Source organism: Plecotus auritus (genome assembly GCF_963455305.1).
Source record: "Plecotus auritus genome assembly, chromosome: 2".
NCBI lineage: Eukaryota > Metazoa > Chordata > Mammalia > Chiroptera > Vespertilionidae > Plecotus > Plecotus auritus.
In genome coordinates, this window is record NC_137771.1 from 59,604,852 (window position 1) to 59,630,940 (window position 26,089).

The 26,089-nt window shown below is 39.1% G+C and overlaps 1 protein-coding gene across 2 annotated transcripts in view; it reads right to left on the reverse strand.

Moving 5' to 3' along the window:
• The window catches only part of ADGRL4 (adhesion G protein-coupled receptor L4), a 112,188-nt gene extending 88,812 nt beyond the window's left edge, over window positions 1-23,376 (reverse strand). The window contains exons 1-2 of one of the 2 annotated variants that reach the window (XM_080654847.1): window positions 23,096-23,376; window positions 21,608-21,754 (exon numbers count right to left, since the gene is read on the reverse strand). In XM_080654847.1, the coding sequence (XP_080510973.1) occupies window positions 21,608-21,754; window positions 23,096-23,363 (415 nt within the window). In that variant the 5' untranslated portion in view covers window positions 23,364-23,376. The remainder of the gene's footprint in view (window positions 1-21,607; window positions 21,755-23,095) is intronic. The other variant, XM_080654848.1, reaches the window with a different exon arrangement.
• Window positions 23,377-26,089: the final 2,713 nt, after the last annotated feature.

Sequence of the window (26,089 nt, forward strand, 5' to 3'; positions counted from 1 at the left end):
TTTTCTATATTTATTAAATATTGGAGTCTCTGAATCTCTTAGGACTTGCACTTCGTTCTTTATTTTCATTCAATGATCTCTTATGTAGTTTTTTATAGGTAATCGTATTTGCTTACATGGCTTCTATTAACAACAACATTCTGCTAATGACTCCATTTTTTTTTTCTGTCTACATAAGTCTTTTCTAAGTTTCAGACCAATATGTATTATTGTCTCCTCTTATATTAGCATATCAGGCATACCATACCAAACAGAAAGAATCATTTTTCTTCATACGTTTTCTCATCAAGTGCTTAATCAAATGCATATAAGCCTGAGTTTGTTCATATAACAAACATAAGATATATTCTTCTCATTTTTCTGCTTTTCACTTGGAATATTCCATTTATCATCAAGACCTATAGATCTCTACATTTTATATATCACTAAAGGCCCGGTGCATGAAAATTCATGCACTGGAGGGGAGGTCCCTCAGCCTGGCCTGCCCCCTCTCAGTCCAGGAGCTCTCAGGGGTGGGAGGTGACCTGGCAATCAGGGGAAGGAAACATACCCATCACACCTCTGCTGCTGCCACTGCCAGCAGCACAAGCCTTGGCCGGCCCTGGTTACCTGAGCCTTGGATGGCCCTGGGTGGCTGGGCAGCTGCCATCCATGGCTGGCCTGTGCCTTGGGCCAGCCCTGGGCAGCTGGGCAGCCACCATTGGCAGCTTGCCTGCACCTCGGGCTGGCACTGGGCGGCTGGGCAGCCACCATCCAAGGCTTGCCTGGGCCTTGGGCCAGCCCTCGGTGGCTGGGGGGCTGAGGGGACTGGGGGACTCCAGAGGCAGGTGCGTGGAGTGGCCAGACCTGCCAGGGGGCCGGTCTGGCCATGCTGCGTGCCTGCCGCCCCAACGGGGCTGAGAGGACTGGGCGCTGCCATCTTTGTGTCTCTGGGCACCACCGCCTATGAGGGCGTGGCAGTCAATTAGCATATTCCCTCCTTTATTGGCTGTGAGCGCCGTCATCTTTGTGAGGGTATGATGGTCAATTAGCATATTCCCTCTTTATTAGATAGGATTCTTATCTGTTTTCTTCCATCCTTTTGGTCACTGATCTTTCCTAAGCCAATATTCTCTCTTCCTGACCAATGCAACAGTCTCCACCTGATGAGCCTGCATTCAACTTTACTGGCCTGTAATTTATTTCCTTTTTAGAAGAAAATGTGATATTCAACATGCAAATATATGAAAATAGAATCCAGTTTTTCTATGGATAACATCAAGGCCCTACATAACTTTTAAGTGAAGGTATTTAGTCATAACCTAGTACTTTCTTGCCAAATAACAAAATGAAAATATTATATTGAGGGCATAAACACTTTATTTCAGGACTTTCTTAAAGAGTTCAATTGATCAGCAGCTCCTTAATTATAGTAATGTTGAAATGATAGGTTAAAAAAATTAGAGTGGAGTAATTTAGACTTAGGAGAGTCTGACAGGAGTTTCCATCACTGGCCAAGATAATAAGTTGAGATTTAGTTTCAAAAAGGATTCCTTTTCATTTTTAATCTGTTGAATTCTTATTTAGCCTTTCTACTTTTCGTTTATTGGAAAGGTTTCCAAGAAATTACAGAGGGTTCAAATGCAGTGAGTAAATATTTGATCATCTTGAGTTGACATAAGTTAAACCATAACTCAGAAATATTGCTAAAGTAAATAAAGGTGTCTTGACATGTTTTCACTCAAATCTATCATTATTCAGGATGAGATATTACGCTGTTGAATGCTTGAACAGCTACAGAAGAGCGAAATCATGATAGAGTAATTCCAATCATTCCTCTCAACAAGTTCCCATCAATGAATACACATCATTTCTCCCATGCACTGAAAATCCTGTGCTTTTCATGAGGTTTTTCTATGGATCCATGATTTCTCTCAGAGTTTAAGAATATACCTGGAGATTATACTGAGAGGTAAGACACTAAATTTTCATCTTTGAAACAAAGTAGTGCCAAATATTCAATCCTTCCACTTTGCAAAATTATTTACCCTTATGTTTTCCTTAGAATAATCTTATGCAATGAAAAATAAATCTTATTCTATCTAATAAAAGAGTAATATGCAAATTGACCATCACTCCAACACACAAGATGGCTGCCCCCATGTGGTCAAAGATGGCTGCCCCCATGTGGACACAAGATGGCCACCACAAGATGGCCCCACAAAATGGCCAGCAGGGGAGGGCAGTTGGGAGGGACCAGGCCTGCAGGAGAGGGCAGTTGGGGGGGACCAGGCCGGCAGAAGAGGGAAGTTGGGGGCGACCAGGCCTGCAAGGAAGGGCAGTTGGGGGAGACCAGGCCTGCAGGGGAGGGCAGTTAGGGGCAAACAGGCTGGCAGGGGAGCAGTTAGGCATCAATCAGGCTGGCAGGGGAGTGGTTAGGGGGTGATCAGGCTGGCAGGCAGAAGTGGTTAGGGGCAATCAGGCAGGCAGGCAGGCGAGCAGTTGGGAGCCAGCAGTCCTGGATTGGAGAGGGTGCAGGCTGGGCTCAGGGACACCCCCCACCCCCGTGCATGAATTTCATGCACCAGGCCTGTAGTTCTATATATAAAATGATATTATTTATAGTGATATTATATGATATATATACACACAAACACACATATATAAATATATATTTCTCTACTTAAATAAGCTCATGTCAAAGTATTGTACAAGTCCTTTTTTGAAATTGCATTATAGTGAAAAGAAACTTCACATATAGAAATATCTGTCATCTGTCCATTTATAAATAGCAAATTTCTGTAGCAGATTTGTCAAGCCAAACAAAAATATTTAGAATTTTATAATGCAGAGATTTGTTCAAGGCTTCATAGAAACGCTATTGTTTTCAAGCAATAAAAGAAGAAGATGGATATTAACATATTTGTTAATTAATAGATACATATTCATAGTAAATATTTTTTAAAAACCTGTTTTCTGATCATTGACATTTAAAAAATCTGTTTCTAGTTTAAATTCATTCTTCAATTATGTTGACCAAATGATAGGTACAAATAATATTTTAAGAACTCACGCTTTAAAGAAAGCTTACTAATAAGTAAGTTATTTAAATTTTTTCCCTTCAGACACAGTGAGCTTAAAATGTAAGTTAAAATTAATGAGCTGTTGACAAATAGGGAATCATATGCCTGTATTCCAGGTATATGATGAAGTGCGTATAAGTACTGCTGTCTGTGGAGTTTGGGAAAAGCAGGAGAGCATCTTGTTATTCTAAGTGTAACTTTAACCTCAGAACCTAGAAGCCTAGATAATCTGGTTTTCTGGATGGTTTGAGAAGTAGAAAGAGAATGAATTTACCAAAACCAATTTGGCAGAAAGTGATTGACAGATTTACATTACTAACAATAATCATTTATTGAGGTCTTTCTATATGACCAGTATCGCAATGAAGTGCTTTATTTGTATTATCTTCTTTAATCCTCAAAAATATTTTGATGTCGATGAAACTATTTATATCAAGATACAAAAAAAGTGGTCCAAATCAGACAGCTGGTAAATGACAGACCAGGATTTGATCCCTTAGATCAGTGGTCGGCAAACCGCGGCTCGTGAGCCACATGCGGCTCTCGAGCCACGGTTTGCCGCTCTGTTGACTACTGAGTTTGCCGACCACTGCCTTAGATGATTTCTTTAGAGGCTCTACTTTTTCCATGGCCTCGCCTCCCACAATAAACTGTAACTCTATATTTTATAAATCTTGGTTGAAATTGTCAATAGTGTCTGAATCTAAAAAGTTGAGGTTCAGCTCTGGTCCGGGCTCAGTGGTTAGAGCACCGGCTCTCAGACTGAAGTGTCAATGGTTCGATTTGCAGCCAAGGGCCCATACCTCAGTTGCAGGTTTTTGATCCCCAGCCCCTGTTGGGGCACATGAGGGAGGCAACCAATGTATCCCTCTTACATAGATGCTTCTCTCTCTCTCTGCCTCCCTCTCCCTCTCTTCCACTCTGTCTGAAAATCAATAGAAAAAATATCCTGAGGGTTAAAAAAAAAGTTGAGGCTCAGATTATCATAGTGGGTCTTTATCATAATGCTTCAGCTTCTGAAACCAACTTTAAAATAAACAGTATTTTGTTTTCTCCTATATTTATTATATGGATTTAATGAATACTTATTATACTTCAAAATTTCATTTTAAATCCTGATCTCTAAGTGTATCATTATTTCTATTCAATTTTAAATACTGTTATAAGGACAATTACTTTTTCATTAATAAATGAATTGACCGGAAAATATTAAGATATTAGCAATATATGAATCACTGGAATCTTTTATTATACCAATAATCCATAAGACTTGATGTTTCTTTTCTCAACATAATAATGAAATTGGACTATGGGTTATGATCCAAAGCCTTGCTTAAATTCAGATTCTTTACTTATTTATTCTTAAAGCAACCATCTGATTTTTTCAAAGGATAAGTATAATGAGATTATTGACTATAAAACAACAATTAATGGCCTCAACTAAAATTTTTCTGATATATTTGTCCACTAATAAACTGAAATTCAGAGTCCAAAACACATAAAAAAAACCCATTCTTTCCCACATGGTATTCCATTATGAAACTGCTGCAATGAACATAACATTAGTTGAACAAACATAACACTATAATCAAGCATCTGCTTGCCTTCCTGCTTTGCATATCCAACAGAGGTTTGTTGTACTTTCTTTATTCTCAGTAGATATCTGTGTTCACAAAGGTCCAGAAATTATCTTTAGAACTTATCCTCCATATGGCAGCAGAAAACCTGGCATAACCACCTTTCCGGCCCAAAGGATTATACAATTCTCTTATTTCAAAATATAAAACATTTGCCACAAATGCACAACTATCAAGCAAATGTTAGAATCACCTAACATTCTGTGCTAAAATCTCATCAAAATTGATTTGTTTGTCTATGCATGTTGACTTTAATAATTAAAAGAATTCACAACAAAACAGCACATTCCTTCCCAATTCAAGTTGTAAATGTTAAACACAACTTGAGTTATATTTTTCATACTAAATTCTTTAATATTCAGGATGTTCTTTGATCAGCAGAGGGCCAACCGCAGGAAGTCAATAAATATACATGACCCAAATTTTAGTTCTGATGCTGTATATCCACAAGAGAGAAATACACTGGAGATGTCCACTTGGCAAGATAATTATTTTACATATAGGTAACTGATCTGGTTAGTCAAGCCCCATAAAATCTCAAATAAATGATATATTTTGGCTTTCTTTGGGAAAATATTACACATTTCACCATTTGTTTTAACTGTCCTCTGTAATCCATTAGTTTTCCTGTAGAAACACAACCTGAATCAATACCTATTAAGCTAACATGTAAAGTATATGAAGAACACTGACAACTTACTACCTTCCTTCAATTGTAACTTCTTAAAAACTACATTCTAAAATCATTGAATAATTTAAACAAGTAAATTTTATGTCTAAATCAGCTCATGTGCTTATATTTTTTACTTTACAAATATAACCTTCAAATATTAGAAAATATAAAGTACCATATTAATCCATAAGTAAATCACTAAGTTAAAAGGCTCCACCTTCAATACAATAAACCAGATAAATATAATGTCACTTATATAAAATACCCTTTTATGCCATCAGGGGAGAATATTCAGACTCCACAGTGGCAAAAAGTAGTTTCCTTCCTAATAATGATAACATAGTGATTGACCTGTGAGTTTAATGTGAAGAAATAATAGGGTTCCCAGTATGTGTGGTTCCTTAAATCTAGCCATGACACATTGCCAGATATTTTAATTAATGTGTAACAAGGCCAAAAAATCAATTTCTTATTAGCCAAACACTCATACAGCAAATTTTATTTTCAAAACATAACCTTAAAATTAAATCTGTGTACCTAAAAAATATAGTACAGAAACTCAGTCATTGGGTTCTCCTGATATCATTTTCACAAATGGCACAAGGCTTTGTATGTGATGTATAGCCTACAGTGTTTAGTTAGATTCTAAGCTTCCTAGAGAAGGTCACTAGCTCTTTTCATAGCAAATAAAAGTCAAAAGTGTTAATTTTCCTTCTTAAAACCAGTGCAAGGTTGAATACTTTTGACATTCTATATTCCAGCATTTCATTTGGGAACTTTCAAAAAATTATAAAGGGAATCCATGAAAGTGTATACTAATCTGGATTTCTTGATAATATAAGTATCTGAACTAAAATTGTGGTAAAATCATGTTAATATAGAAAATAGCATTACTCTGCAGTAAATCCCATGGAAAGGAACTTTGCAGGAATTGAGCTTGTCTACCAATGACACACAAGACAATAACAAATTTTAATGAAAACTCTTTGACTTGAGTATTAAATGTCATCATCTATTACATTCATGTGTTGAAGTTTTCTCTTGCTTCCAATTTCTTTAAACAGAGGTGTTTTTTTTTTCCCTCCTAATATCCTAATTCTCTCCCTGCTCAGAACTACACAGAAGTCTATAGTAACTTAAGGGCTAATGCCCTTTTTCTTAATGGCAATGGACCAAAATATTTAAAGGAGCTGAAATATTTCATTAATATAGCCTTAATGTTTTAATATTCAGAAAATCACAATTTTTATACCAGACCAATATGCTTTATTCTATAACTTTTTAACATTCCAAATGCATGATGCATTTATACACATGCTATATAATGTACATTATACAGTGGTATTTTCTCATACAGATGACTAACAAATTATACAAGTATATTGTAAATTCAGATCTTTGGGAACAGTTTGATGTTTGATGGCTGGTAAAATACAGGATATAAAATCATATCTCAAGAAGACAGGAAGAAGAAATTATCTGAGGTAATATGTTTTTCAAACCATTTTTCCCTCACCCTCCTAAACAAGTAATCTCCCAGGCATCCTCAAACTACGGCCCGCGGGCCACATGCGGCCCACCGAGGACATTTATCCAGCCCGCCGGGTGCCGCGGCCTGTCCTGCTTAGCAGCGGACTCGTCCTGGGCCCGCAGTGCGCATAGGAATTTGTTCATAGTTTTTTTTTTTAAACTATAGTCCGGCCCTCCAACGGTCTGAGGAACAGTGAACTGGCCCCCTGTTTAAAAAGTTTGAGGACCCCTGTATAATTACAGCATGCCTAAATCTTTCCCAGAGCAAGGAAGTGAATATCTTTTGGGAAGAGTTAAAACACATTTTTAAAAATTAAACAAAAATACCTAGAAAAGCCTCAGTATAAGATTTTGTTATTGTTTTTTGCTTCATTCAGCATTTTCCAAGTTTGTTTTATAAAAGAAACTTTTTTTTCTCCACCATAATCACTTTCCAATATTCCATGTAATCTCTCTTGCAATTACACATTTTCAGAAATGATGTAGATTTCCTCCTCTGCACATTAAGTTAGTGTTATTAGCAAGCACACTTTCCCAAATGTATTTAATGATGAAACCCTTTTCCATGTGTGATACGAGGGGTGCTCAGTGGAATGCACTTTGGGAACCACTTCTACAAAATTTTGAGAGATCACAGTTTAACCAAAAACATCAACAATCTGCAGGGGCATTCAGGCATGAAGACAACAGAAAGACTTTCCTAATGCCAGAACTTAGGACACATGCCATGCGGGACTGCACTTTTCATGGGGAGAAAATACTCAGAGATGCACTCTCAGCAAGCAGGAAAGAATAAAAATAAGCAAAATCATAGTAAACAAACAAAAAACAGTATGGGGAAGTTGTTGTAATAAAAGGCCTAGAAGTGAACGTTAAAAACCTGTTAGAGAGGGCACCAGAAAGACATCCTTCCCTGCCTACACGCTGCCCCAGGAGGCCGATCCCCACAGACCACAAGCATCCCCCAGACTCCCTGGTGCAGTTTCTGCCTGGAGACTGAAGGTTGGGAAGAGAGGAAAGTTGGTGTATCCTTCCTGCTCCGTCCCTACTTTAGTGCCCTCTCTGGCAGTGGCAGGGTCCCCCACCTGGGCTCTTCACATGGACCTATTCTCCAAGGTTCCAGCTCTATCTGGGTTCCCTCCACCCTTGTCCCTGCAGCTCTGGAAATGAGAATGGTTCCAGGTTATTGCTAGTCCCTATGCCTCACCATTACCCTTCAATTTATCCATATTTGTATACATAGACCTTCATTAAAGCCTTTTTATTAGAAAAGAAAACATTTTTGTGGATGGAGATAATATTTTCTTCATAATCTTTATATTTGGAAGTATCATAATTCTAATGAAATAATTTAAAGTTACGGAGAATAAAAATACTTTATTTCTTCCCAATTCATTCATGTGATCATTTATTCTGTTTTAATCAAATTTAGAGCTTTATAAAAAACAAAGTTTGTTTCAATAACAGTCCTTCACTTTGTGCACAGTAATTAAAAAAGATAAAGCTTCATCTTAAATAGGTACTGATTATTAAATACAGCTTCATATCAATTGTACTTAGAAAGGTCAGTTCACTGGAAGGAGTGATAAATGTGAGACATTCTCAATAATACATAAACTAAACTTTTTTGAAATTAGAAAAAACTGTCAAAGTACTAATTAATTAGAAGTAAAAATATTTCTTTCTAAGTGCCAATAATTTCACACTTTCTAGGATTTTGTGGAAAAGGCATATTTGACACATACAGTGCAGAAGGAAATAGCATAGTCAGCATGATTCATGAGACTCTGAAGATCAGGGCCAGAGTGGCTCCAAATCAGAAGTCCATCATCACAAAGCATCAGTACCAGCATTACAACTGGTCCTGCCTTAGGACACGCCACTTCCTAATTCATGAAAATGTTCAAAAGAGCAATAATTAGGTTAATGAAAATTCAGCCTTGCATAATAGGTCACTCAAAATAAGGTAGGAAAATGATTAGAGAAAACCAATGTGAAATATAATGCTAACTGGTCATACAAATTTTCCATCTGGCTATCATGAATACCCTTTCTTTACTGCAAAATATTTGGAATGGGATAATACGTAAGGTAATTTTGCTGTATTAGCCTTTAACAATGGACACGATTCAACCAAATCTGAGTACTGATACACCCAAGCAGAAATATCATCCACAATGTCTTAATAAATTAAACATAGGCAAGGTACAATAAGAATGGGGCACCCACCAATCAGAACAACCACTCAACAACAGTCCAAAGTATTTAAAAAACTGGACCCAAGAAATTTTGGTAGGTTCCAAGGGTATAATGGAATAAGAAATTCATCACTGTACTCAAACAATAATCATTGATAGGATTCCCCAGGGATGACTGAAAAGCAGGGAGACCCTATCAAAACGTACTCCAATGTTATATATTAAAGCCAAAATTAAAGGGAATTATGAGGAATATGAAAAAAGAAACATTTTTTTCTTCACAGATAGAAATAAGAAAGGCCTTGCAAAGAAAGTGGCATGTGTACTGGGTCTTTGGCAATGAGTCTTGGATTATACTTACAACATTGAAAGTGCCAATTTCTCCCCTGAACACACACACACACACACACACACACACACACACACACACACACTTGATTATCTTGTCTCATTTATTGAGCATGACACAAAGTATTTTGCTGCCTGAAATTATCTGTAATCCAGAATGGCGAAATTTGGCTATAGGTTTCTAGCTAAGAGGGCTGCTCCTCTGATCAATTTCACTCTCACTATTACTGGTTCCTCAGGCACTCATAAACAAATAATCATTGAAGTCCTTTTGGAATTGCAGCATGAGAAGTTACATCTTGCCTCATTTTGTTCCACATGATAGTTAAATGGTAATGATAAAGTCGCACAAACCACAATCCTCCTGCAAAATGGATACACATGGCATCCTATTTAAAGGGGTTATTCTCAAACACATATTACAGTGACTAAAGCTCTACAATAGAACATGTATAAAAAAATCAAGGTGTTATAGCCTTCTGTTTTGCTTTTTTTAAACACAGGGTCCAGCTCTCCTAAACTGAGATCTCTAACATGTTTGTTTGCTTTTTTAATATATTTTTATTGATTTCAGAGAGGAAGGGAGAGGGAGAGAGAGATAGAAACATCAATGATGAGAGAGAATCATTGTTTGGCTGCCTCCTGCACACCCCCTACTGGGGATCGAGCCCACAACCCAGGCAGGCATGTGACCTTGACTGGAATCAAACCTGGGACCCTTCAGTCCACAGGCTGATGCTCTATCCAATGAGCCAAACCAGGTAAGGCTTTTCTGGTTTGTTTTTAATGATTCAAGAGATTCTGATATAGTGCTTCTCTTGCTGATCAGATTATATTACTCCTGTACTTTTCAGCACTGTAATTCAGGAGGGTTCACTGATATTGGTCCAGAAATTCTTTCCAAAGGAGGAAGCCATTAGAGAAAACATGGAAAATAAGTTTCATTTATGTGTCAGCCTCTACTGATTTGTAATATTTGTCTGGAGAAGAGCGTTGAGGTCAGATCCTGGCTCAGCAGGAAAGAATATCATGATGAGTCATGGGTCTTAAATAGGAAAAACGGAAGCAGAAGGACTAAATGAAAACATTGTCTGCATTGGTAATGCCTTCTCCAGAGACCAAAGTTTAAAAGAACAATGTACAGTGGAAAGTGCACTGAGTTTAGAGGCAAGAGATTGAAATCTGTATATCTTTCTAGTTCATGTTTCAAACTGAGCCCCAAATCCAGTTATCCTGAAAAATAAATGAACTGGAAATTGACTATTATTTCACTGTAACAGAATCAAAGATTTTAAAGCTAAGTGAGTCATTAATAATATTCCTAGTCTCATCAGCTCATTTTACAGAGAAACTGAGGCTTGAATGTTCTTTGTGATTTACCATGAGAATCCCAGTTAAATAGAGCTAGATAGAGTATAGATAACACTAGAGGCCCGGTGCACGAAAATCATGCACGGGTAGGGTCCCTAGGCCTGGCCGGTGATCAGGGCCAATCGGGGCCCTCCTTCCCCTGGCCGCAGGAACAATCAAAAGTATTAGCAAGTGAGAGGCTCTCTCTATGGTGCATGCCAGCTCCTTTCACAATCCCTTCCCCCAGGTATATTTTTCTTACCTCTCTCTTTCTCCTAAGCTACAAGGGCCCTTCTTTTGGCTCTCTAACTTGTTTTCTGAGCTCATTTCTTCTATGGCTGGCTCACTTCTCCTACCTCTGTAATTTCCTAAATGAACTTTCTCTCATAGTTTGAGAAAAAAAAAAAGTATTAGCTAGTGAATTCACAAAATCAGTTGGGGGAAACAGCTAACATAGGGAGGAGACTGCAGGTAATTACAATATTATAACCACAAAAGTTATAAGTGAGTCAATAACAAAGTTCTGGTATAATTAAATGGGGCAGAGTTTCTTCAGACACAATATGCTATTCCTGGTTACCATATATAGGTTCTATCCCATAGTAATGACATTGCAATGGGGAAAAAAGATAAGCAAATGATGTAATTAAGGTCAGAAAACACATTGGCTACCTTGTTTCACCTTTGACATAAAGGTGGGGAGGACTTTGGAAGAGGTCGATCCAGGTTAAAAAAAATCACAAGTGGATGAAATTAGATTATTATAGATTATCATAAAAAAGAGTATTAATTCTCCTTGATGAACTCAAGAATTTTAGGTGAATGCATCCTGGTGTACCTTCCACTAATGTGTAAAAAAAAAAATAAAATAAAAAATTGTTCCTTGTTGTTTCCCTGTTTATGTGTGATTACCCTTATAAGAGAAGAAACCCAGGAATGGAGACTTTAGCCTCAATCCTCTGGTCATTTTTAAGCATTGATTTGTTCACTGACAATTTTATCAGCTTATTATCTTGATGCCTCTTGCTACAAAGGCAGAGGAAGATTAGAGAAAGGAGGTACCAGGAACTGAGCAACGTGGAGTTTTTAGGATTTGTCAAAGAAGGAAGTATTTTTGTGGTGTGATAGCTCTTTGTACATGGAAGTGAATTCTATTTTTTGTTTATTTGCGAAATTTTCCAGAGTCTCTGTGAGGTTATAAATTGGACTTTTCCCCTCAATCTCTTTCTCCTCCTAGAGTTACATTTTCCAGGCCATTGTTTTATTTATTCATCTGTGTGCTTTGTATTGTTGGCTTTTCTCCAATGATTAGTTATCCTTAAATGACTCGTATGTTTATAATTAAATAACAATGTTGATTATTACAGGTATTTGGCCCAGATTTTGCCTGCCAGCCTATTACAACCTCTTTAGTGCATGAGAATTCAGAGTTTCCTGTACACACATGGGTGGCGCAGAGCAATTTTCAGACATGATTCCAATCGCATACATGGGGGGAGTATGCAGAAAAGTGGCATTAATTTTTACACTCAAGAATTCCCTCCGGCAGAGGACAGCATTGCCTTTGGGAGTATTGGCTTTAAGTGGGAGCGAACACCAGTGGGGAATAGGGAGCCCGATCTGTGTGGCTTTTGGAAAATGGTGTCTCAACCAATCACCTCGATTTCCACATCCTTTCTGGGAAGGGGATGGGATACCATCACCACAAGGAAAAGCCATCACTTTCACTGTAGCCTTCTCTGTATGCCCTGAACTGACCCGTTTAGTGGCTGTGGATTCTGCTTTGAAAAGTTCACTCAATTCATGGACTCCTCATGGCCCCACCCTGATTTCACTCATTTCATTGTTCAGTACACTGGGCATGAAGGCAGTAGAGGAAAAGGAAAATTAAAACATTGTAACTGATCAAGATACTGAAACGTGTAAATAGTTTTAACTTTCCTAGTACACTTATTCCTATAGTATCATAAATATGAACAATATATTTTTTATCAGTTGTTTTGATATTATGTAGTGGGAAAAAAGAGATTCAAAGTGGGAGGGGCAGAACCAAAATAATTCATTTTTATCTCAATAACATTCAATTTCCTTATTTACAGAAGTACCTCAGATTGTAGTTTGAGGATCACTGGCAACTAACAGTGATTTCTCTGGGAAAATTAATTTAAAAGTTGAGGGTAATACTAGCCCTATTTCAGAGAACTGTATAAGGATTAAATTAATAAATTCATGCAAAGTGCTTAGAATGGAGTCTAGCTCACAGAAAGCACTAAAATTAATTTTAATATATTTAATATTATTACCTTTTTTGTAAATAAGTTATAAATATGAAAGTTACTTATTTAAGCATTAACAAGACTAAATAATGAAGAAGGGAAATAATGAGAAAATTGATAATCAGAAGACTGGTTCATTTACTTCTTGAGACAACCAGGAACTGGTTATGAAGTATGCTGATGCCCTATAAACCTGGGACTATAGATAAGTGACATTCCAGAACAAAGGAACAATCAAATTTTCTAAATAAACTTGGCAATCTTAAAATATTGATGAAAGAGTAGAACTGTCATAAATGAAGCAGAAAAAAACTGAGACTTGGTGAGTTGCTTGGTGCTATTGAAGGTACTATCTCCATTATCCCTTTGCTCTTTCTACCATTAATTTTCTTGAGGATTAACATGTATGAAAATTCCACATTTAGAGCACAATTTTAATTTAATTTAAATTTCCTAGCAGCTCCTAAATATATTGAACAGAAAATAAAAGATGGTACAACTGCCATGTCAATTTTGCATGCAAAATGAAAACTAATTCTAGAAAAGCAATGTCTAATTTTTATTATAATTGATACTTTATCGTCAGCAACCTATATCATAAGTTAATGTTTTAGCCTAAAGTAAAAACAAAAAATTGTATATACTTCATTTGAAAAAAGTCAATACTCTGAAAATGTTAAATCTGACAGTTTTTTTAAATATATATATATATATATTCATGCAAGGTGCTTAGAATGGAGTCTAGTTCACAGAAAGCACTAAAATTAATTTTAATATATTTAATATTATCTTTTATTATATATGTTAATATATATTAAAATATACATATTTTAATATATAATATATACCATATATTATCCTATCTAATAAGAGTAATATGAAAATTGACCATCACTCCAAGACACAAGATGGCTGCCCCCATGTGGACACAAGGTGGCCGCCACAAGATGGCCTGCAGGGGAGGGCAGTTGGGGGTGACCAAGCCAGCAGAGGAGGGCAGTTGGGGGAGACCAGGCCTGCAGGAGAGGGCAGTTGGGGGTGATCAGGCCTGCAGGGGAGGGCAGTTGGGGGGGGTCAGGCCTGCAGGGGAGGGCAGTTGGGGGGGGCAGGCCTGCAGGGGAGAGCAGTTGGGGGGGACCCAGGCCTGCAGGGGAGGGCAGTTGGGGGGAACCAGGCCTGCAAGGGAGGGCAGTTGTGGGCAATCAGGCAAGCAGGGGAGGGCAGTTAGGGGTGACCAAGCCGGCAGAGGAGAGAAGTTGGGGGCGACCAGACCTGCAGGAAAAGGCAGTTGGGAGGGACCCAGGCCTGCAGGGGAGAGCAGTTGGGGGGACCAGGCCTGCAGGGGAGGGCAGTTGGGGGGGCACAAGGCCTGTAAGGGAAGGCAGTTAGGGGTGACCAGGCCTGCAGAGGAGGGCAGTTGTGGGCAATCAGGCCAGGAGGGAGGGCAATTAGGGGTGACCAGGCTGGCAGAGGTAGGCAGTTGGGGGAGACCAGGTCTGCAGGGGAAGGCAGTTGGGGGTCCAGGCATGCAGGGGAGGGCAACTGCAGAAGCAGGCCTACAGGGGAGGGCAGTTAGGGGTGACCAGGCCATCAGGAGAGGACAGTTAGGGGCGACCAGACTGGCAAGGGAGGGCAGTTAGGGGTGACCAGGCTGGCAGGGGAGGGCAGTTAGGGGCAATCGGGCCGCCCAGGAAGCAGTTAGACGTCGATCAGGCTGGCAGAGGAGTGGTTAGGGGGTGATCAGGCTGGCAGGCAGAAGTGGTTAGGGGCAATCAGGCAGAGGCAGGCGAGCGATTTGGAGCCAGCAGTCCTGGATTGTGAGAGGGATGTCCGACCACCTGTTTAGGCCCTGATCCCATGGGCGGTCGGACATCCTTCAAGGGGTCCCAGATTGGAGAGGATTCAGGCTGGGCTGAGGGACAGCCCTGCGCCCCCCCCCCCCCCCCATGCATCTAGTGTGTGTGTGTGTGTGTGTGTGTGTGTGTGTATATATATATATATATATATATATATATATATATATATATTGTTTTCTGAGCTCATTTCTTCTATAGCTGGCTCACTTCTCCTACCTCTGTAATTTCCTAAATAAACATTTTCTTGTGAGATGTCCTAAACTGGCAATCAGACATCTCTCTCACAAACCAGGACCGCTGGCTCCTAACTGCTCACCTGCCTGCTTGCCTGCCTGATCGTCCCTAACTGTCCCCCCCCCCCCCCGCCGGCCTGATCACCCCTAACCACCTCTGCCTCTGCCCCTGCCACCGTGGCTTTGTCTGAAAGGAGGACCAGATGACTGGAAGATGTCCGGTTGACGTGGTCTAATTAGCATAAAGTTTTGAGTATTGGCTACATTTATTTGAGTAATAGGAACTACTCATTAGTAAATGTGATTCTGGCATCTTTGTTTTTAAAAGTCATCTATGCAAATAGACCGAATGGCAGAACAACTGAACAACCGGTTGCTATGACATGCGCTCACCACCAGGGGGCGTGAGTGGAACATGGTGGGCATCAGCAGCAGGTGGCAGAGCGCAGAACATGGCAGGCATCGGCCACAGTGAGATGATGGAGCAGGTGAGCCTGGATGCCAGACCAAGGTGGGGCACCGGTTGCTATCATTGGGGTGAGCCTCTGGTGGTTACTGAAAATTCTTTGCTCCCGCACGCCACAGTTCCGTCCAGTGCTCGCACCTGCTGCCAGTCCCGGAGCCACTGCTTGCACCTGCTGCCGGTGCCAGCCCTGCTTGTACCTGCAGCTGGCACCGAAGCTGCCGCTCACACCTGCTGTTGGCACCCGGCACCAGCCCAGCCCCAATCACTTGGCACTGTCAGCAGGTGTGAGCGGCAGCTGCCGGCCCTGATTTCCCCTGAGGGCTTCTCTACCTCCCCCTGCTCCTGAGGGGAGATAGGGCAGCAGCCACCACTTGCACCCGCTGCTGGCACTGGCCCCAATCGCTCCATGCCAGCAGCAGGTGCAAGCAGGGCCAGCATTGTCAGCGCGTGGGAGCAGTGGCGGCGGGAGCTGGACTGCCAGCAGACAGGGGACTGGGGCGGGAGGGGGCGTAGAGGATGGGCCAAGACCCATCCCTGTGCCTCCCGCAGCCTCATGGCCCACGGTTCCTTTCAAGGTGCACGAGTTCATGCACTTGGCCCCTAGTTCACACATATGAGGTGGTATATACAAGTCAAAGGTATATACATATCTTTTATCCATCATATAGGTGTAACATTATAGTTAAATGTAAAATACTAAAGGCCCGGTGCATGAAATTCGTGCACGGGGTGGGGGGGGGCGGGGGGGGGGGAGGTGTTCCTCAGCCCAGCCTGCAACCTCTCCAATCTGGGACCCCTTGGGGGATGTCCGACTGCTGGTTTGGGCCCGATCCCTCTCAATATCTGGGACTGCTGTCTCCCAACCACTCGCCTGCCTGCCTGCCTGATTGCCCTTAACTGCTTCTGCCTGCCAGCCTGATCACCCCCTAACCACTCCCTTGCCAGCCTGATTGACGCTTAACTGCTCCCCTGCCAGCCCGATTGCCCCCAATGCCCTCCCCTGCTGGCCGATCACCCCCAACTGCCCTCCCCTGCCAGCCTGGTCACCTCCAACTTCCCTCCCCTTCAGGCCTGGTTCCTCCCAACTGCCCTCCCCTGCTGGCCTGGTCACCCCCAACTGCCCTCCCCTGCTGGCCTAGTCCCCCCCAATTGTCCTCCCCTGCTGGCTTGGTCACCCCCAACTGCCCTCCCCTGCTGGCCTGATTGCCCACAACTGCCCTCCCCTGCCAGCCATCTTGTGGTGGCCATCTTGTGACCACATGGGGGCGGCCATCTTGTGCGAGGGTGTGATGGTCAATTTGCATATTACTCTTTATTATATAGGATATGGAAATGTGATACAAAGAGAAATTAGAGTTCTTTTCTGTTCACATTTCTGTTTTTGAATTTATCAAATTATCACTGTATTAAATATTTAGAATTACAGTTATTTGTAGGACATAGTTTGGATAGTATATTTAATTATGTTAAATGATATGTATATACATGAAATAACATATGGACACATACATTTTGTACGTTTTGTCTCCATTCTGATGACTTTTGGTTTACCCATTTTGCTGAGCATCCTCTTTATTACTAAAGAGCCACCTGTTATGGAAGCAATCACATGTCCGCAACGCTGCTGTTTTAGCCCAGGCAGAATTGTGCCAGTGTACTATTTTAATTAATATTTCTCCCACATTCTGAACCCATAATGCTATTTCTTCTTCTTGACTCTTAGATAGCCATTGTGCCATTATTTTCTCTACTTTTACAAGTGTCAAACAGCTTTCTAGTTTATTACATTCTTCCAGTTGAATTTTTCAAGCATAGATATGGTTATCAGATAATAATGAAAAACTGTTTTTAAATGTAGAGTAGGTCTCCCTGGGTGTGGGCACCAAGACTTCATTATTTTCTGTGAAATACTTGTGATGTTGCTTATAATAGGCATGTCCCAAGCCATGAAAAGATTTCTATCCATACATAAAAGCTGGCAATGACATCTTTCTTGATCCTTCCTGTGCTAACTTGGGACATTTCCCCCTACCCCATTCAGATTCCATGAATTTTCCAAGAATGTAGCCCCACTTAATACGTTTATATGAGAACAGGGAGACTGTCTCTTCCACCCATCCTCACACCAACCGTGCGCTGTACAGCATCCCCTTGTACCAGCTTCTCACTTCTCCAGCACAGTTTATTCCAATTCAAGCAATTTCATATTTTAGATATACACAAACATTCTTTCAGTCCTTCCAACTTTACTTTCCTGATTACCTGGGATAGGTAGGAGAGATCCATTCCAAAAGTCTTTAAATATGCCCCACAATTTTTACACAAACTTCTTCACCTTCTCTTTACTGAGCACCATAAAGAAAAGTGTGTAAATAAATTCCCACCCATACCTCTGTAAGTTGTTGAAATAATAAATAAATTATTAAAATGATGCTTTTTTTAAACCAATTTGGTTTAAAAACCTGTACTACACAATTATGCCCGGTGACTAGTAACATTTTGATATCTTTGGTAATCTAGAAAAGGTTGAGTTCCCAGTATTTGAGTCTTAGCTTTATCACTTTTGCTTCAAACACTGCAAAACTCACTTAAGATTTCAGAGTCCTGCTTCTCTCATATATAAAAGGCTGTAGCATGGAGCTCAACAGAACCAGTTATACACAGTCATAAGGGTATTTGTCAGTAAAAAATAGCATCTGTACTTTTTATTTCAAAAGCTTGTGTAAAAATTATATATTGGTACATGTGACATAAAAGATAATGAACTGTACAAATATAAAGTACTATTGTTTTGATAGGTTGGGTAAAATAGCCTTTTGTGGATTGACTGACCCTTACTAATTTATTCTTACTCTACCAACAGGGTCATCTTCTTAATACACAACAATTTGTCATGCGACTCAGCTACTTACTACCTACTAATGACTCTTCTTTGTTAACAGAAGTTCATACCCTTGATATTCTGACAATTCCCACTGATTGCTCAATTAATATATCCTGTGATATATATCCAGCACAAAATACTTGGAACACCTTAATACATACCACACATGTTCAACTTCTAAGCCTTTGTTAAATCTGATTCCTTTTGCTTGATTCTTTTTGACACTTTGTCAATCTTGATAAATTATATTTATTCTTCAATTCTCAGCTTAAATGTTATCACCGTTCAGAAAGCTTTCCTAAAGTTGGTTGCACATCTCAAATTTACCTGTATTTATACTTTATGTAATATTGCATCAAGTCATAAATGCAGTTCCACAATTGTTCCCAGATATACAAGGAATTAGGGCAAACTTATTACTTATTATTATTTATTATTTTAACCCAAGGGCATATAGTATATGTTAAGCAGAGGCCTGATGGTCAAACATAGTCAGAAAAAAGTACAGGTTCTCAAATCAGACAGACTTGGGCTTAAATTTTGGCTCCACCACTAGTTTGTTGTAACACTTGAGGTGTTCACTTAACCTTTCTAAGACTCTATTTTCTTAGAGACAAAATGGGAATAATTCTAGATAAAGATGTTGTGCTAATTAGTATCTTGATCTACGTGCACAGAGATACTAGTTATCCTGATGGTGATGGTGATAGTGATAATCACAGCGATGATGATGATGAAAGTGCTCAATAAATATTTGTTCAGTAAAAATATGATTAAATGTAATAAATTCACTACTAATAAAATAGTTTCCATGGGATCATATAATCTAAATTCTGATAACTTGTTCTAAACCAGCTCTTGGAACAAAGTACATTTAGTGAGAAATGGTTTTTAACATAATAGTTATTTGGAAGATCTCTAAAGGAGCCAAATTTTATAAAGATAATGAAGATTATGGTAATGATGCCAAAAGAAAATAACTTTTACTCCTCAAGTAGTAGGCATCTTCTGAAACAAAATTCCTGTCCTATGATTACTTATTTACCTAATACCAATCTTAAAGAAAGACAGGAAATATGGGAAATTTCTCGAGAGATAAAAGAAGCCAACAATAGTTGATAATATAATATTTTCAGTTTAATTAAATTCTAAAAACACATTAAATATACTTACTAAAAATAAAAAAAATCTGACAGTGAATTAATAAAAGGTGAAAAAGATAAAAAACAATGTTTGAATAGTTTTAAGAGGATGTCATAAACCTCAGTTAGTAATATTAAAACAAGTGAATATATAACTTTCTTTAAATAAGAATGGGATTTAAGCTAAAAAAAAAAAAGAGGATTTAAGTTTAAACAAAGGGGTGATTTCTGTTAAAAAGAACTTGAAAAGAAAAACTATTCTTATTATGAATTGTGTTTTGTGCAAAAAGAAATTGCAGGCTAAAAGGTCTTGAAGTATTTTTTTTCCAGTGGAAATAAATAGCCATCAGGTGGCTATTGACTTAGGCAGCAAGGAAAAGATGTGTTTTTAAAGAAATTATTAAATACATGATAACAGCTGGTTGACTGCTGATGCTGCAAATTGTGAAAAATTATTGATGTCAATGATGGTAATCACAATAGTTGAAAAATATCTAATTAACAAAAAGACAACACTACTTATGAAGTACCATGGTTCAATTTGTAATGATTAACAGAAAAGCACACTAATATGATTGATACAGTATTTTGAAGATCACTCAAGTATCAACTTTCCATAATGCCATTCAATTAAATATACAATAAAAATCCAAGATTGTTTATAAAAAGAATTTTGTGATGCTTGTAGACAAGTATATTACAAAGAGAAAGGCCTGATCTAATGCAACATTAAACTACTGTAGCTTTGTTCTACATTTGTTAAACTTTACACTAACTATAATGAGGTTTGGTCTTACAATGTACTGCATATTTAATCTTTTTAAGGAGCTTATAAAATTGATTTACAAGATAACACTTGTTTATGCTATAAGCAAACACTTGCAATATTAACTGTGCAATATCCTGGCTTAATTAGAAAAAGCCCCTATTATCTTAAATATATATAGTATAAAACCACATGGTTCAAATTTGAATTCGACAATTATATTTTAAAACTTATTTATATGGTTTGAAACTTTTTTCTCTTTCTTTCTCCTACATAGAATGTTGTTCTATTGACTCAGACAAAACTAGATTCTACTAAAAATGAATAAAGTGAATTAAGAAAAATTAAGTGACTCTTGAAGAAAGAGGAGGTGTGGTGGTGAAGACCACAGACAAGAAATCACTTAAATTTGATTATCAGATGGCATTATACTTATCAAGTCAATGGCTACATTGCATTCTAGAAGGACCCTTCTTAGTATTCTTGCTTTGGGCTCTAGACTAAAATTTTATAAATGAGGTCTACTTTTCCACAAATAATGCATTTTCAAAATTCTCCTCCCTCCCTCCCTTCCTCTTTTTCTCTCTCCATCACCCAGGGTAGCTGGGGAAAACCTGAAATCTCTTTAATATTATCCTCAAATGTAGGTAATCAAGTACTGGCAGGGGTCCTCAAACTTTTTAAACAGGGGGCCAGTTCACTGTCCCTCAGACCATTGGAGGGCCGGATCATAGTTTAAAAAAAAAACTATGAACAAATTCCTATGCGCACTGCGGGCCCGGGGCGAGTTGGCTGCTAAGCAGGACAGGCAGCAGCACCCAGCGGGCTGGATAAATGTCCTCGGCGGGCTGCATGTGGCCCGCGGGCCATAGTTTGAGGACCCCTGATAGAGTCTCTGAGCACCACATTTAGCAATAGAGCCTGGACATCATGAACTCTGTTCTTTGTGACTCTGCTCTTTGCAACTTAGTTTTCCAGCTTAAGTTCAAGGGAAGTCTTTAATATTCATTAAAAAAAAAAGACATAATGGAATTATCAAAAATATATAATCAAGTATAAATTTTGACAAGGGAAATTCAAACTTATTTTTTAGTTAATTAAGCTTTAATTTCTGGACAGGGAAAAAAGCAATCACATCAAAATTTAATCTTACAATAAAATCCAAAAGTTAATAATGATTGTTTACCTTCACAAATTGTGACGCCATTTCCTGAAAATCCGATGTTGCAATAACAGGCTTCAACTCCATCCCGTATTTCACATTTTGCATTTGGAAGACAAGTTCTGGTGCAATTTTGAGTATAAGAACAATTCAACAAAGTGGAAAAACCCACTAAAGAAAATAGAAAAATAAAAACCTTTTCAGAAAGAAAAAGAAAAGTTTCCTCTCATTGTTGAGTTAGATTACAATAAATACAAGTAAGTCTTCTTTCTTTCTGTTTAGATGATAAGGATTTCCCAAGGGAACATTTAGCTAAAAACAGCAGAAGAGCAAGTAAGTAAAAAAGATGAAGGCATTTTTTTCTATCTCAGTGTTTACCCAGGAAATCTCAACAAAGCTAAAATTTACCAACCAGCTTTATAAAGAACACAGTGTTCCTAGGTCACTGGGCCATAGGCTCAACTTCACCCAGGTGAGATCCTTTTAAAGGTAACTGCTGATTGCAAAGCATTCCCCTCCCCACCTCTGGGAATGATTCTGTGCTGAAATCACAGTAAATTGAGTCTTTTTAAATTCAAATTTGTGTTCTTTTAAGATGAAGAGCAACATATAACAGCCAGAAGGACAAATGCAATTGCTATTTTTTTCTACATTCTAATGATCTTTTTAAATTCTGCCTTTCTATTAAAAACATTCTTTTACATTTTTTCCCGGTAGAGAAAATTAAAATAAAACTCAACATACTGGTTAAAGATTGGTCTTCCGGAAAAGGAACCCCACACAAACATGACCAACAAAATTCAGCAACAAGACTTATTGCAGAGGGATTGAAAACGAAGTTGGAAATGGTGGGTTTTTAGGGAAAAATAAGGAAGACCGCAGGACGTTCTTTTTTTTTATTATTGTCTTCGGTCTTCTCAAGACAAGCCTGCTTGAGAAGGGACAGTTATGAACCATACCAATTTTCTGAATATTTTCAGTCACCTCAGATAAATTGTCCTTACTAGTAACAAGAGATACTTAAACACCTGCTTCTAAATCCCAGTCTCCTATAGGGCAGTACACACTGTCTAAACCACAGTTAATTCGCCTTCAAGGATGTGATATATCTTCTTTCTGTACAGCATCATCAAAATGGTATTTTAAATGAACCCAAAGTCTGGGCTCAAAGTCTCCTTGGAAGGCCAGGAAACTCCCCCAAGTGTTAATAGTTTGGATTTTCCCAAAATTCTGGGCGGGGGAAGGCTCAGAAGAAAGGTCAAAGTCTAAGACTTTGAAGATTTGGGGGATTTTGTCAGCAGGAAAAAAAAAAAAAGATGACAGTCCCTGGGCCCCTAACGTCGAAATCCAGAGTTGAAAGGCCAAAGAGAAAAACATCCTGAGGAGCTGCGCCAGTGCTCCTTGGAGACCTGGCCCGTGCACTTGGCAAGTGCGCTCCAGCTTGGAAAACTCCGGGTCCCCGCAAGCGATGGGTCCTCCAGCAAAAGCAGGGACGGGGTGCTGGGCACTCACCTAGGAGCGGGAGGAGTCTCATTGGCGGCGGCCGTGGTGGTGGCGGTGGCGGGAGCGCGACTGGGTGTTGGACGGTGTCCCCGGACGGGTGGCGGCTGGGCGGGCGCGGCAGGGTCCCGGCTCCGTCCCCCGTGACGCGCCGGCTTCCTCCGGACACTTTCCGGCCTCTTTGTGTGTGTGTGTCAAGCCCCGAGTCTGCTGGCCACGTCCGGCCCCGGCCCCTTCCCCCACGCCACCGTGACTTCATGCCCTGGCTCTTGGCGACCATGTCAGCACTCTTGCAGACCCTTTCCGGGATCATTTTGTCCCCAGGTGTAGCGGCCAGAGCGCCCACCGCACCCAACGCCTGCCTGTCCACAGAGACCCAGGCAGTGTCCCGCCAGAGACAGCGTCCAGAGCAGGACAGGTATAGGGGTCCTTCCCGCAGCCCACATTTCAGGATATGGCGTGCTCTTACCCACTAACAAGGTTCCATAAAAACTATGAGCCAAGAAGTAGTCAGGAGCCCTGACTCCAAACAATGGAGCATTCATTGCCAGTATTCAGCCCTCACTTTGTTGAGGCTCAGAGTTCCAGAGTGTAAAATAAGGATATTCTCTATCATGCCGGAGGTTCCGACTGTGCCTAAAACGACTGAGTAAAAACAATCCAAAAAGCGAAGTTTCAAGAATTAAATGGCTTTGAAATTACAAGATGATGTTTTCCATTTTCAATTAAAAGTTACCCATACCCCCACCCCCATGCCCAAAAGTCTTCCTTTTGCATGTTACTATATATTATAGAGAAACTGATGATTCAGGTTGAAACATGGAAACAAGTCTAGCTTAAAAATGAAAAATAACTGGCAGGTATGGCCAGTCTATAAGTGGTTCCCTTAGGTAGGGTAGAAAGTGAGGATTGACTGCAGAGAGGCACAAAGGAAAATTTGGGGGTGGTGGAAATATTCTACATCTTGAGTGGAATGGAGGTTACAGGAATGCATGCATTTATCAGGATTCACTGAACTCTACTCTTAAAACTGGTGCATTTATTGTAAGAAGATTATAACTCAATAAAGTTTATTTAAATAAACGACTGACATTTGTGCCATCAATACAAGTCATTTTATCTTTAAACAATTTGGCACAGCTTTGTCATATTTCATATATATTCTGTTCAATTTAAGGATCATCTACCGGAGAATCTACTTTGTATAGGGAGTACCCTGGGAAAGATGAACAAGAATGACCCTTGGACTCCACAAAGGTGATAAAACTACTAAGGCAACAACCCTGGCCAGTTTGACTCAGTGGATAGAATGTCAGCCTGTGGACTGCTAGGTCCCGGGTACGATTCCAGTCAAGGGCACATGCTGGGTTGCTGGATCCCCAGGAGGCAGCCAATCTGTGATTCTCTCTCATCATTAATGTTCCTATCTCCCTCACCTTCTCCCTCTCCTGTCCTCTCTGAAATCAGTAAAAATATATATTTAAAAACTACTAAGGCAACAACTAAAACTAGTCACAATGACACACGTTACAATGAGATAAATACTAATGTATAGATACACTAGTATTTTCCTGACCTCCTGACCATCCACTGTATTTTTCTAGCTAATTCAATACCTGCAAAAAGCACCTGAGACTGTAACCACAACAGATGAGGGAAATGAGGAACAGAGGTGTGCTGTGACTTGCCCAGGGTCACACAGTTAACCTAAAGGACTGGCTTTAATTCAAACTCAGGCTATTTTGCCCCTGAATCTGTGCTCTCAGTCACCATGCTATGTTCCTTCCATAGTACACCTTCAGGAGAGTACTGCAAAAATGAGAAGTCACCAGTTATCTATTCAGAGGGTCTGAAAGGTGATTTAAATGCTCTAAATGCCAATAAACAAACAAATAAATAAATAAGAGAGACAGTGAGAGAAAGAGAGAGAAAGGAAGAAAGGAAGAAAGGAAGAAAGAAAGAAAGAAAGAGGAGACATATGTACTACTATTTGTAATACTTTAAACAATAAAATAAAATTTAAAATGTTAAAAAAAGAAAGAAAAAGAAAAGAATAGTTTGGATTTTATTCTGTTGATAATTGGTTTCCTTTTGGTAATTTCCTTTTTTTTTTTTTAAATTGGACAGTGATTCAGTGAAAAATTTCTGGCAACAATCTGAATGAGGGATGCTAAGGAGACATCAAAGACAGGAGAGCCAGAATAATCTAGGAAATGACTCAAAATGTCTGTACAAGGGTAGGAGTTTTGGGTGGGGAGAGAGGGACAGATTCCAGAAAAACTTAAAGACAAATAGATGTCAGGTTGCCTTGCTAAAGTTGAGGGGTATGTTTTAGATGTATCCCTAGTTATACAAGCAGAAGAGAGATGGAACCATTCATAAAAATAGGAAAGATAAAATGAGGAGTAGCTTTGAAGGGGAAAAAAGCACATTAATGAACCCAGTTTGATAATATAAAGTTCAAGGTATTCTAATGACCTAACTCCATTTATGTGAAGTTAGTTTTTCCAAAGTCATTGAATATATCATTATTCAAAAGGTACACATATAGAAATATATTATTCTCTGACACAATTTAAAACTGAAACACAGTATCTATATTTTAAATCATTACCTTAAAATAGTTCACAAATCAGCCACATAGGCTTACTTTTTTATTTTTATCCTAAAGATAAAAATAAAGAGTAACCAATTAAAAATATTATTTTCTATAATTGCTTAAAAATTAGCAGGGTTAAAATTCAATTTAAAAAAAAAAAGATATTTTCCAAACTTCTCTTTTGCATGTGCATAAGTAAAAAGTAAAAATTTATTCCTATATTTTTATCAAGAAAATACAAAATAGCCCACAGGCAAGCATGAAGTATTTAGTGATGCTTATAGTTTTAAGATTGTTCTTTGTAAAAATTAAAATGAATTAAAAACATATTACTTAAATAATACTATTTTTTAAGGAATAGATATTAAAAAAAACCTGTATAATTGTGGATCCATTGTGTTTAAATC